The 14,589-nt window shown below is 40.7% G+C and overlaps 1 protein-coding gene across 6 annotated transcripts in view; it reads right to left on the bottom strand.

The window, feature by feature from the left end:
• Nucleotides 1-14,589, bottom strand: part of ASH1L (ASH1 like histone lysine methyltransferase) — a 218,158-nt gene that overhangs the window by 26,968 nt on the left and 176,601 nt on the right. For all 6 annotated transcript variants that reach the window (XM_081219400.1, XM_081219399.1, XM_081219401.1 and 3 more), the window contains 2 exons: nt 10,437-10,643; nt 10,165-10,311 (listed from right to left, as the gene is read on the bottom strand). In XM_081219400.1, coding sequence (XP_081075526.1) covers nt 10,165-10,311; nt 10,437-10,643 — 354 coding nt within the window. The remainder of the gene's footprint in view (nt 1-10,164; nt 10,312-10,436; nt 10,644-14,589) is intronic.

Raw genomic sequence — 14,589 nt, 5'->3', positions numbered from 1 at the left:
TTTCTACTTCTGAAAAAAAAAAGAAGTCTTTGGGATTCTGATAGGGATTGCATTGAACCTGTAGATCACTTTGGGCAGTACTGACATTTTAGCAATATTAAATCTTCTAATCTATGAACATGGGATGTGTTACCATTCATTTATATCTTTAATTTCTTTTAGCAATGTTTTATAGCTTTCATTGTACAATTCTTTCAACTCATTAAGTTAATTCCTAAGTACTTCATTCTTTTTCATGATACTGCAAATGGAACTGGTTTTGTAATTTCCTTTTCAGATTGCCCACTGTATACAGAAACGCAACTGCAAGAGACCGTACAATATACAAATAGAGAAAATTTTATTCTTCTTTTCCAATTTGGATGCCTTTTATATCTTTGTCTAATTTTTCTGGCTAGAACTTCCAATATTATTTTGAATAGAAGTGAGGAAAGTGGGCATCCTTGTCTTCTCCCTGATCATAGAGGAAAAGCTTTCAGTCTTTCACCATTGAGTATTATGTTTGCTGTGGGTTTTCATATGTGGCTTTTATTATGTTCAGGTAGTCCTTCTATTCCTGAGTACTTTAAAAAATTTATTTATTTCATTTATATTTATTTTTGGCTGTGTTGGGTCTTTGTTGCTGTGCATTGGCTTTCTCTAGTTGCAGTGAATGGGGGTTACTCTTCGTTGCGGCGTGTGGGCTTCTCAATGTGGTGGCTTCTCTTGTTGTGGAGCACGAGCTCTAGGCATGCGGGCGTCAGTAGTTGTGGTGCGTGGGCTCTAGAGCACAGACTCAGTAGTCGTGGCACACAGTTTCTCTGTGGCATGTGCAATGTTCCTGGACCAGGGCTCGATCCTGTGTCCCCTGAACTGGCAGGTGGATTCTTAAGCACTGTGCCACCAGGGAAGCCCTTGTTGAGTACATTTATCATAAAAGGGTGTTGAATTTTGTCAAATGCTTTCTCTACATCAATTGAGATGACCATGTGATTTCTTTTCCCCTTCATTTTATTGATGTAGTGTATCACACTGATCAATTTTCACATGCTGAACCATCTTTGCCTTCCAGGATTAAATCCCACCTGGTTATTGTGCATAATCCTTTTAGTACGCTGTTGAATTCTGTTTGCTAGTATTTTGTTGAGGACTTTTGCATCAATGTTCATAAGAGGTATTGGTATCTAGTTTTCTTGTAGGGTCTTCACCAAGCTTTGGTATTAGGGTTATGCTGGCTTCATACAGTGAGTAAGGAGGTGTTTCCTTCTCTTCAATTTTTTGGAAAAGTTTGAGATGGGTTGGTATTAAATTGGTAGAATTTACCAGTAAAACCATCAAGTCAAGGGCTTTTCTTTGTTGGGAGATTTCTGATTACTGATTCAATATCCTTACTAGTTATAGGTCTATTCAGATTTTTTATTTCTTCATGATTTAGTCTTAGTAGGTTTTGTGTTTCTAGAAATTTGTCCATTTCAACAAGATTATCCAATTTTTTGGTGTACATCTGTTCATAGTACTCTCTTATAATCTTTTTCATTTCTGCAGAATTGGTAGTAATGTCCCCACTTTCATCTCTTTTTAAAAAAAACATTTATTTATTTATTTGGCTGCTCTGTGTCCTAGTTGCAGCATGTGGGATCTTTCAGTTGCAGCATGCGGGATCCAGTTCCCTGACCAGGGATAGAACCCAGGCCCTCTGCACTGGGAGCACGGAGTCTTACCCACTGCACCATCAGGGAAGTCCCTCATTTCATTTCTGAGTTTAGTAATTTGGGTGCTTTTTTCTTTGTCCATCTAGCTTTTTTTAAAAAAAAATTTATTTTCTTTCTTGTTTCTTTTATTTTTTTGGTTGAGTTGGGTCTTAGTTGCAACACACATGGTCTTCGCTGTGGCACATGGGAGCTTAGTTCCCCAACCTGCATCTCCTGCATTATAAGGTGGATTCTCTTTTTAATTAATTAATTTTTGGCTGCGTTGGGTCTTTGTTGCTGTGCGTGGGCTTTCTCTAGTTGCGGCGAATGGGGGCTACTCTTCATTGCAGTGCACGGGCTTCAGTAGTTGTGGCTTGCGCGCTCTCGAGCACAGGCTCAGTAGTTGTGGTGCATGGGCTTAGCTGCTCCATGGCATGTGGGATCTTCCCAGCCCAGGGCTCAAACCCGTGTCCCCTGCATTGACAGGCAGATTCTTAACCACTGCACCACCAGGGAAGTCCCAACGTTTGTTGACTATGCTAATCTTTTTGAAGAACCAACTTTTGGTTTCACTGATTTTCTCTATTGTTTTTCTATTCTCCATTTCATTTATCTCTGCTCTACATTATTTCCTTCCTTTTGTTAACTTTAGGTGTAGTTTGTTCTTTTTCTAGGTCATTAAGTTGTAAAGTTAGGTTGCTGATTTGAGCTCTTTCTTGATTTTTTTTTTTTTTTTTTTTTTTTTTGTGGTATGCGGGCCTCTCACTGTTGTGGCCTCTCCCGTTGCGAAGCACAGGCTCTGGATGCACAGGCTCAGCGGCCATGGCTCACGGGCCCAGCCGCTCCGTGGCATGTGGGATCTTCCCAGACTGGGGCACGAACCCATGTCCCCTGCATCAGCAGGTGGACTCTCAACCACTGCGCCACCAGGGAAGCCCTCTTTCTTGATTTTTAATGTAAGCATTTATAGCTATAAATTTCCTACTTAGCTACTGCTGCATTCTATAAGTTTTGGTATGTTGTGTTATCATTTTCATTCATATCTAAGTATTTTCTAATTTCCTTTGTGATCTCTTTTCTAACTGGTGTGTGAATTTCCAGTTTCATAAAATTTCCAGTTTCCTTTATGTTACTGATTTCCAACTTCATCCATTGTGGACAGAAAAGATACTTTCTATGATATCTGGCTTTTAAAATCTATTGAGACTTGGGTTTCCCTGGTGGCGCAGTGGTTGAGAGTCCACCAGCCGATGCAGGGGACACGGGTTTGTGCCCCGGTCCCGGAGGATCCCACATGCCGCGGAGCGGCTGGGCCCGTGGGCTATGGCCGCTGAGCCTGTGTGTCCAGAGCTTGTGCTCCACAGCGGAAGAGGGCACAACAGTGAGAGGTCCGCGTACCCCAAAAAAGAAAAAAAATCTACTGATACTTAATTTGTGCCTAACATATAGTCTACCCTGGAAAATGTCCCATGTGCACTTGAGAAGAATGTAAATGCTGTTGTTGTTGGGTGGAGTAGTTTGTAATATCTTTTAGATCTAGTTGGTTTATTGTGCTAAGTCCTCTGTTCCTTACTTATCATCTTTCTGTTTGTTGTATTCATTACTGAGTGGGGTATTGAAGTCTCCAATTATTATTGCAGAATTGTTTATTTCTCCCTTCAGTTCTGTCAGTTTTTGCTACATATATTTTGAGGTTCTGTCATTATGTGTGTAAATGCTTACAGTTTTTGTATCTTCTTGCCGGAGCTTTCTAAAAAACACATGTCCTTCTTTGTCTCTTGTAACCTTTTTGGGTTTAAAGTCTATTTTAGCCATTCCTGCTCTTTTGGTTACTATTTACATGGAATATCTTTTCCCATACTTTCACTTTCAACCTGTTTGTGTCTTTGGATGTCAGTTGAGTCTCTTATACACAGTATATAGTTGGATCATGTGGTTTTTTTTGTTTTTTTGCGGTATGCGGGCCTCTCACTGCTGTGACCTCTCCCATTGCGGAGCACAGGCTCCGGATGCGCAGGCTCAGCGGCCATGGCTCACGGGCCCAGTCACTCTGCGGCATGTGGGATCCTCCCGGACTGGGGCACGAACCCGTGTCCCCTTCACTGGCAGGCAGACTCTCAACCACTGTGCCACCAAGGAAGCCCGAATCATGTGTTTTTAATCTATTCTGCCAATCTTTTTTAAAAATTGAGGTACAGTTGACATATAATGTTATATTAGTTTCAGGTATAACATAATGATTCATTATACGTATATATTGCAAAATGATCACCACAATGAGTCTAGTTAACATCCATCATCACACATGGTATCAAATTATTTTCTTGTGATGAGCTCTTTAAGATTCACTCTCTTGGGCTTCCCTGGGGGCGCAGTGGTTAAGAATCCGCCTGCCAATGCAGGGGACACGGGTTCGAGCCCTGGTCCGGGAAGATCCCACATGCCGTGGAGCAACAAAGCCCGTGTGCCACAACTACTGAGCCTGTGCTCTAGAGCCCATGGGCCACAACTACTGAAGCCCACATGCCTAGAGCCCGTGCTCCACAACAAGAGAAGCCACCGGAATGAGAAGCCCATGCACCGCAACGAAGAGTGGCCCCTGCTCACCGCAACCAGAGAAAAGACCGAGCGCAGCAACGAAGACCCAACGCAGCCGAAAATAAAATAAAATAAAAATAAATAAAATAAATTTATATATATAAAAAAAATTCACTCTTTAGCAAGCTTCAACTATACAATGTATTATTATTAACTATAGCCACCATGCTGCACATTACAACCTCATGTCTTATTTTATTTGGACCACCTTCACCCATTTTTCCAAGCCTCCAAACCCCTAACTCTGGCAACCACCAATTTGTATCTAACAGTTGTTGTTTTTTTTAAGATTCTGCACATGAGTGAGGTCATGTGGTACTAGTCTTCCTGTTTGATCTCTCATTTAGCATAATGCCCTCAAGGCCCATTCATGTTGTTGCAAATGGCAGTATTTCCTTCATTTTTATGGCTGAATAATATTCCATTGTAGATATACACATTTGCTTTATCCATTCATCCACTGATGGATACTTAGGTTGTTTCCATGTCTTAGCTACTGTAAATAATCATGCAATGAACATGGGAGTACAGATATCTTTTTTTTTTTTTTTTTTTGCGTTACGCGGGCCTCTCACTGTTGTGGCCTCTCCCGTTGCGGAGCACAGGCTCCGGACACGCAGGCTCAACAGCCATGGCTCACGGGCCTAGCCGCTCCGCGGCATGTGGGATCTTCCCAGACCGGGACACGAACCCGTGTCCCCTGCATTGGCAGGCGGACTCTCAACCACTGCGCCACCAGGGAAGCCCCAGATATCTTTTTGAGTTAGTGTTTTCACTTCCTTCAGATAAATACCCAGAAATGGAATTGCTGGACTGTATGGCAGTTCTATTTTTAAATTTCCGAGGAACCTCCAGTTTTTGGTAGTGGCCGCACCAATTTACATTCCCACCAACAGTGCACAAGGGTTCCCTTTTTTTCACTTCCTACTTCTTGTCTGTTTGATAATAGCCATTCTAATGGGCGTGAGGTGATAGTGGTTTTGACCTGCATTTTCCTGATGATTAGTGACATTAAGCACCTTTTTATGTACCTGTTAGCCACCTGTATGTCTTCTTTAAAAAGATATATATTCAGGGACTTTCCTGATGGCCCAGTGGCTAAGACTCCACATTCCCAATGCAGGGAGCCCAGGTTCGATTCCTGGTCAGGGAACTAGATCCCACATGCTGCAAGTAAGAGTTTGCCTGCCGCAACTAAAGATCCTGCCTGCTGCAACTAAGACCTGGTGTAGCCAAATAAATAAATAAATATTGAATAAAAAAAGACATATATTCAGATTCTCTGCCTATATTTAATTGGAATTTTTTTGCAACTGACTTGTATGATTTCCTAATATACTTTGAAGATTAACCCCTTATCAGTTTTGCAAATATTTTCTCCCATTCTGTAGGTTGTCTTTTCATTTTGTTTATGGTTTTCACTGCTGTATAGGAACATTTTAGTTTGACTAGTCTCACTTGTTCATTTCTGCTTTTAGTGCCTTCCTCCTGGTGTTAAAACCAAAAAAATATCATTGCCAGGACTGACGTCAAGGAGCTTACCCTCTGTTTTCTTCTAGGAGTTTTATGGTTTTAGGTCTTACATTCAAGTCTTTAAGTTGATTTCTGTGTATGCTGAAAGACAGTGGTCCAGCTTCGTTATTTGCATGTGGCTATCCAGTTTATCCACACCCTTTATTGAAGAGACTGCCCTTTCCCCATTGTATATTCTTGGCTCCTCTATAATAAATTGGCCATACATGCATGGGTTTATTTCTGGGCTCTCTATTCTGTTCCATTCATCTATGAATCTGTTTTTTCTGCCAATATCATACTGTTTAGATTACTACATCTTTGTAATATAGTTTGAAATCAGAAAGTGTGATGCCTTCAACTTTGTTCTTCTTTCTCAAGACTGCTTTGACTATTTGAGGCCTTTTGTGGTTCCACAAAAATTTTAGGATTATGTGTTCTATTTCTGTGAAAAATGCCATTGGAATTTAATTTTTATTGCACTGAAATGGTAGGATGCTTTGGGTAGTATGGACATTTAAACAATATTAACTCTTCAAATCCATGAGCACAGAATATCTTTTCATTTATTTGTGACTTCTGTAAGTTCTCTCATCAGTATCTTACAGTTGTCAGTGTACAGGGCTTTCACCTCCTTGGTTAAATTTATTCTTAGGTATTTTATTCTTTTTGATGCTATTGCATACAGGATTTAAAAATTTTTTTGATAGTTATTAGCGTATGGAAATGCAACTTATTTTTTAAAAAATATGCATTTTATTTTATTAACTATTCATTTATTTTAATTTTATTTATTTAATTTGGCTGCGCTGGGTCTTAGTTGCAGCATGCGGGATCTTTAGTTGTGGCATGTGGGATCTTTAGTCGGCAGCATATGGGGTCTTTAGTTGCGGCATGCAGGATTGTTAGTCACAGCATGTGAACTCAGTTGTGGCATGTGGGGTCTAGTTCCCCAACCAGGGACTGAACCCAGGCCCCCTGCATTGGGAACATGGAGTCTTAGCCACTGAACCACCAGGGGAGTCCCTGCAACTAATTTTTATATTTGATTTTGTCTCCTGCAACTTTACTGAATTCATTTATAAGTTTTATAAGTTTTTTGGTGGAGTCTTTAGAGTTTTCTATATATAATATTATGTCATCTGCAAATAGAGACAGTTTTACTTCTTCTTTTTTAACTGGATGCCTTTTATTTATTTTTTCTTGCCTAACTGCTCTGGGTAGGACTTGCAGTATTATGTTGAAGAGAGGTGGTAGTAGTGGGCATCGTTGTTTTCTTCTTGATCTTAAAGGAAAAGCTTTCAAACTTCCACCTGCTGGCTTGTCATATATGGCCTTGATTATGTTGAGGTACATTCCTTTACCCACTTTGCTGAGTGTTTTTATTATAAATGATGTTGAATCCCATTCTCTTCTGCAGAGTTTAATCTATTTGCCTTTAAATTAATTATTGATAAGGAGGGAGTTTCCTCTGTCATTGTGCAATTTGTTTTCAATATGCCCTATAGCTTTTTGTCCCTCATTGCCTGAATTCCTGTTTTCTATAGTATTTAATTTTTTGGAGTGAAGTGTTTAAATTCCTTCTTAATTTCCTTTTGTACACGTCTGTAGCTATTGCATTTGTGGTTATCATGAGGATTACACTGAACATTCTGAAGTTATAACACTATAATTTTATAGCAGCTTAACTTCAATTAACATATAAAAACTCTGCTCCTTTACAGCTCTCTTTCTACTCCTTTCAGTATCACAAAGTTAATCTTTATAACTGTGTGCACAAAAAAATAAACTAATAATTCCTTTAAATGCATTAGTCTCCTAAATTATGTAGAAAACAAAAAGTACAGTTACAAACCACTGTAACAACAATTCTAGCTTTTATAATTGCCCACGTGTTTACCTTTATTAAGATTTTTTATTTATCCATATGGCATGAAGTACTGTCTAGTGTCCTTTCACTTCAACTTGCAGGAGACCCTTGAGCATTTCTGCAGGGTAGGTCTAGTACTCAAGAATTCCCTCATCTTTTATTTGGGAATGTTTTGATTTCTTCCTCACTTTTGAAGGACAGTTTTGCCACATACAGGAATCCTTTTAGCACGTTGCATACACCAGCCCACTGTCTTCTGGCCTCCAAAATTTCTGATAAGGAATCTGCAAACTTTCTTATTGAGGATCTACTGTATGTTATGATTTGCTTGTCTCGTGCTGCTTCCAAGATTTGCTCTTTGTCTTCTGAAAGTCTGATTATAACGTGTCTTGGTATGTGTCTCTTTGAGTTCATCTTACTTGGAGTTTGGGAAGCTTCCTGGATATTTATATTCACATCTTTCAGGAAATTTTGGAAATTTTCAACCATTATTTCTTTAAATATTCTCTCTGCCTCTTTGTATTTGTCTTATCCGTCTGGAACATCCACAATGAATATGGTTGTTCTGCTTGATGGTGTCCCACGGGTCACTTAGGGCTCTCTCTCTTTTTTTTTTAAATTATTTATTTATTTATTGGGGATTTTAAATTTTATTTATTTATTTATTTATTTATTTATTTATTTATTTGGGTCTTCATTGCTGTGCGTGGGCTTCTCATTGTTGTGGCTTCTCTTGTTGCGGAGCACGGGCTCTAGGCATGCGGGCTTCAGTAGTTGTGGCTTGCGGTCTCTAGAGCTCAGGCTCAGTAGTTGTGGCGCATGGGCTTAGTTGCTCCACGGCATATGGGATCTTCCCAGGCCAGGGTTCAAACCTATGTCCCTTGCATTGGCAGGCAGATTCTTAACCACTGCGCCACCAGGGAAGCCCTAGGGCTCTCTTTTCTTCAATCTTTTTCTTATTCCTCAGGCTTTATAATTTACATTGTCCTCATCTTCAAGTTCACTGTTTCTTTCTTCTGCCTGCTCAAACCTGCCTTTGAATCCATCTAGTGAGTTTTTCATTTCAATTACTGTACTTTTCAGCTCCAGAATTCCTTTTTGGTTTCTTTTTAGGCTTTCTATCTCTTTACTGATATTTCCATTTTGTTCCAACATCATTTTCACGACTTTCTCATGAAAGAAAGTTTTTTTCATGACAGTTTCCTTTAGTTCTTTGAGCATGATTAGGGCAGCTGTTTAAAAGTCTTTGTCTAATGTATCTGCCATTAAGTCCGTTTTAGGTTCAGATTCTACTGAATTATTTTTTTGCTTTGAATGGACAATACTTTCTTGTGTCTTTGTATTCCTTGTGATTTTTTTTGTTGAACACTGGACATTTGAGTCGAATAATGTGGTAACTCTGGAAATTAAAGATTCTCCGTCCAGTTTGCTGTTTTTTGTTATTTTGATTGCTGTAGGTTGTCTCTGTGCCAAGGATCAGCCTCAGGTGTAAACTTAGTGTCTTATGTCTTTTCCAATCCTTTCGTTGGATATGGGCAGTCACTGTCTATTTCCCCTCATATATGCAGTTGTTTTTGAACATCTTAGTCTTTAATTTCTGTCCCAAAAGGGGAAAAGCAAAAAATGAAGGTGGCGAAAAGAGGGCACCCTTAAAATCTCCTGGGAGTCACTTTAGCTGGAGGGAGAGGGACTTGCAACAATGGTGGAGGTACACAGTAGCTGCCTGCTTCTTTGCACCTCTGTGGTAAGAAGCAATCAGAGCATAGGTACCTAATATTTGGAGAAAAGGGTCCTTTTTATCCACCCTAGCGTCTGCAAGCTGTATGCAAGATATTTCAGGAACACTTGCACAGCTGCCTGCCATGTAGCTGTGGGTAGGGAGGAGTAGCTGCTACTGTGCTAACACCTCAAATTGACGGACATGATCCACAACTGACCATCTAAAACTTCCCCTGGACGTTACAAGACTTCAACAGACCCCAGAGGTCCAAAAGAGTTTTATCAAACAGATTCTGCTAGTGCAATTGTCTAAAGGGAGATAGATTCCTTGTGCTTCCTACTCTATCATCTTCTTAGAATCCTTTCCTATCATGTTATCTTTTCTGAACTATTTTTTAGATGCATTTTTTTATTCTCAATTAGATTCTAATCTATTACTTTTATTTTTATTTCTCATTGTGACAAATCCAGTGAGGATGTGATAAATATGCTAAATGCATAGATGTGAGAAGAACCATGTAACACAGTGCTTGGTGCATAGTAAGCAGTCAATAAATATTAGGTATTATCACACACACACACACACAAATAAATATTACATTCTTCTGGGAGTGAGTAGTTACGATGAAGTGTGGAGAAATAGTACGAGCTTACTCTCTACCTGGAGGATCTGGTATAATAGGGAATTGCCTGAGCTGCTTTGTTGACTAAAATTGTGGAAAGATCAATCTCTGGATGTCCTCAAAGCTTTCTGCTCTGTTGGAGTCTTGTCTTCACCTTCCCCTGCTTTCTTACCATTTCTGCATTTCACAATTTGGGTCACAGCTGTGGTTGATGAATCGGGCCTCATTTCCCATGCGGTAACTGTCAATCACCATCCCACTATCCAGGTTCAGACAATAGTGGTCACTGTGATTATGATACTGCTCAATCATCCTATTCCTAAAGAGGAGAGAAATGATTGAAAGTCAATTAATGATTAAGTTGAAAGTAAATTTCAAATATTTCATTTTCCATACTAATCCGTTAACTTTGCCATTTTACTGGAGTATCATTTATCACTGTACCTGAACTCCTGTTCGCTGACAACCTCCCCTAGGTATTCAATGATGAACTGCCCAGCTTTTAGGGGTTCTTTGGTTCTGATTCCCCAACCTTTTTCCTCAGCTCGAAATCGTTCTAGACATTGCACCCACTCATGCCTCTGTATCCTCTGGTTACAGCACTGCTCACCACAGGGGCAAGTGTTGGGGGAACACTCAGCAAAGATCATTCTAGAAAGAAAAGGAATAATTGTATGTCAGTTAACACTATACATAACCTTCACGAACCCATTTTTTACATAGGAATTTAAAAAATGAATCCATAAAATTAATTTTTATTTTAATAAGGTTAGATTGGTTAACAAAGTTAACAAGGTAATAATGTCTAAGTTCAAAAATAATACTGAAAATTTCCAAGTCAAGTTGCAAACACTGATGCTTCTTATAAATTAATGAGTTAATTGTCCACTCAGCATCCTGGGTAAACACTATCATATTTAGTTCTGGGCTAAGAATATATGAACTGTAACCCATAGAGGAATTAATAATTTGATGATTACATTGCACTATTGTTTTGAAGTAGCTCATAGTCATTTACAGTTTTTAAAAATGTGGTAAAATACACATAAAATTTACTATAACATTTATCATCATAACCATTTTATTTTTTAATAAATTTATTTATTTATTTTTGGTTGTGTTGGGTGTTTGTTGCTGTGCACAGGCTTTCTCTAGTTGTGGCAAGCGGGGGCTACTTTTCATTGCGGTGCGCAGGCTTCTCATTGCATTGGCTTCTCTTTGTTGCGGAGCATGGGCTCTTAAGCACACGGGCTTCAGCAGTTGTAGCATGTGGGCTCAGTAGTTGTGGCTCATGGGCTCTAGAGCACAGGCTCAGTAGTTGTGGTGCATGTGGGATCTTCCTGGACCAGGGCTAGAACCCGTGTCCCCTGCATTGGCAGGCGGATTTTTTTTTCCTAATTAAAAAATTTTTTATTTATTTATTTATGTATCTTTGGCTGCTTTGGGTCTTCGTTGCTGTGAGTGGGTTTTCTCTAGTTGCAGTGAGCAGGGGCTACTCTTCGTTGAGGTGTGTGGGCCTCTCTTGTTGCGGAGCATGGGCTCTAGGTGCGTGAGCTTCAGTAGTTGTGGCACACAGGCTCAGTAGTTGTGGCTCGTGGGCTTAGTTGTTCCGTGGCACGTGGGATCTTCCCAGACCAGGGATCGAACCCGTGTATCCTGCATTGGCAGGCAGATTCTTAACCATTGTGCCACCAGGGAAGCCCACAGTTTACAATTTAAAGTGCTTACAGGGGCTTCCCTGGTGGCACAGTGGTTGAGAATCTGCCTGCCAATGCAGGGGACACGGGTTCGAGCCCTGGTCTGGGAAGATCCGACATGCCGTGGAGCAACTGGGCCCGTGAGCCACAATTACTGAGCCTACGCGTCTGGAGCCTGTGCTCTGCAACAACAGAGGCCGCGATAGTGAGAGGCCAGCGCACCACAATGAAAAATGGCCCCTGCTTGCCACAACTAGAGAAGGCCCACGCACACAAACGAAGACCCAACACAGCCATAAGTAAATAAATAAATAAAAATTTAAAGTACTTACAGAGTCGTTTGATTTATTCTTCAAAAAGATATTATTATCTTGGGCTTCCCTGGTGGCTCAGTGGTTAAGAATCCACCTGCCAATGCAGGGGACACCGGTTCGAGCCCTGGTCTGGGGAGATCCCACATGCTGCGGAGCAACTAAGCCCGTGTGCCACAACTACTGAGCCTGCGCTCTAGAGCCTGTGAGCCACAACTACTGAAGCCCACGCACCTAGAGCCTGTGCTCCACAACAAGAGAAGCCACCGCAATGAAGAGCCCGCGCACCGCAACGAAGAATAGCCCCTGCTCACTGCAACTAGAGAAAGCCTGCGTGCGGCAACAAAGACCCAACGCAGCCAAAATAAATAAAAATAGAACAAATAAATTTATTTTAAAAAATATTATCTTTATCTAAAGGGCAAACAGCCCACAGTGTCAAATCACATAAATGAGAAGTAAGCAGAGGAAGTATCCACTGGACTATTATTCAATTTAAGACAATCAGGGAGTTCCCTAGTGGCTCAGTGGTTAAGAATCCGCCTGCCAATGCAGGGGACACGGGTTCAAGCCCTGGTCCAGGAAGATCCCACATGCTGTGGAGCAGCTAAGCCCATGTGCCACAACTACTGAGCCTGTGCTCTAGAGCCTGCGAGCCACAACGACTGAGACGGCATGCCACAACTACTGAAGCCCGCGAGCTTACAGCCCGTGCTCCACAACGAGAAGCCACCGCGATGAGAAGCCCGTGCACAGCAATGAAGAGTAGCCCCCCTCGCCACAACTAGAGAAAGCTCACATGCGGCAATGAGGACCCAACACAGCCATAATAAATAAACAAACAAATAAATAAAAGAAGAATAAAAATATATTTAAAAAAATTTAAGACAATCAGCTTAACTTGTAAAGACACTGCCTTACTGTCAAATTCACCACAGTTATTCTTTGTTTTGCTTATTTCTTTGCTGCACGGATACTGACGAACACCCCTCCTAGAACTGTCCTCCTATTTTGGGCTTTGTTGATCTTTTATGGTAACGGACTTCCCACCTTTACAATAACAATTCCTGTCTTTTTCTTAAACGGGAATCCTTTTCTCCTCTCTACTTTCCATGGCATATTCATTGCTCCTCTTTTCTTCAGAAGGCTTATTCATTTTCATAGCTTTTAAAAATAATTAATTAATTTAGTTTTTGCTGCGTTTGGTCTTTGCTGCTGCTCTTCGTTGTGGTGCTTGGGCTTCTCATTGCAGTGGCTTCTCTTGTTGTGGAGCATGGGCTCTAGGTGCGCGAGCTTCAGTAACTGTGGCACATGGGCTCAGTACTGTGGCTCATGGGCTCTAGAGCGTAGGCTCAGTAGTTGTGGCACACAGGCTTGGTTGCTCCGGGCTCTAGAGCATAGGCTCAGTAGTTGTGGTGCACAGGCTTAGTTGCTCCACAGACTGTGGGATCTTCCTGGACCATGGCTCGAACCTGTGTCCCCTGCATTGGCAGGCGATTCTTAACCACTGCACCACCAGGGAAGTCCTATTCTGTTTCTTTTGATAAATGACCAAGATAAGCCCTTTAACTGTATAAAAAGTAAAACATGTTTCTTCTATTCATTGTCTGGAAAACAAAACTATAAAGTTACCAAAATCTGAAAGTAGATGCTGCAAACTAAGATGGTAAGACTTCGATTTAGCAATGTAAATTGCCGTTACCTGTAGTCATAATGCCCTTGAAAAATTAGAGAATATTTCCCCCCTCTAAATATAGGTCATCTGATTGCTCTTTCTCTTACATGGTAAGATTTAAGATTAAACAATCATTGAGAAATGTACTAATGTGATTGACTTCACTAGCTATGGAGGTCAGACCATTCCTGTAAATGGAAATGTGTTTTCACTTAAATGAAATGAATTTTCCTACTATGAATCATGCTAGGTCAGGAAGGAGTAAGCCTTGGAGGCGGGGGAGAGGATCATTCCATCCCGACTTTTTAGGAGCAAGAATTTGAGGAACCAGGGTTCTTCTAGAGCAAAAGGTGAAGGCCCCTAGAGATTCCCATTGGTGGGCAAGTGGAAGTGAACTGCTGTCGACGAAGTATTATAGATAGACTCTACTAGGGAGTTAGACAGGGGCCCTGATGTTTAGTTTAGGGCCTGTGAACTCCGAAAGTAATCACCAATGGTGGCATAAGTCTCACCAGGTAATATACATTTATCTTCCCCTAAGTATTCAGTTTTGTTACACACCATGTCTGTCCTTTTGGAGAGCTGAAGGAGTGGGCTCTGTATGTGCTATGAGCAAATGGGTACAGCATTAAAAAATAGCTTGAAATGAATGACAAGACTCTGTTCTAGGGAAAGAGGAATGTTCTGGAGCAGCAATGGGTTTGATATGGATGGTGTACAGAAACAAATATCCACCAAGGAAGATCTGTAGTATTTATAAACAGTGTTGGTGATTCCTAGAAATTGTTTGCAAGAAAGGAGAACAAGTGTTTAAAGTCTTTATTTGAAGTAATTGTAAAACCTCATTATTTGTTTTAAAAATAGTCCTGGGACTTCCCTGGTGGTGCAGTGGTTAAGAATCCGCCTGCCAATGC

The sequence above is a fragment of the Mesoplodon bidens genome, assembly GCF_964165515.1.
Source record: "Mesoplodon bidens genome assembly, chromosome: 2".
NCBI classification, from domain to species: Eukaryota; Metazoa; Chordata; class Mammalia; order Artiodactyla; family Ziphiidae; genus Mesoplodon; species Mesoplodon bidens.
This window is presented reverse-complemented; position numbering and strand designations above follow the sequence as displayed.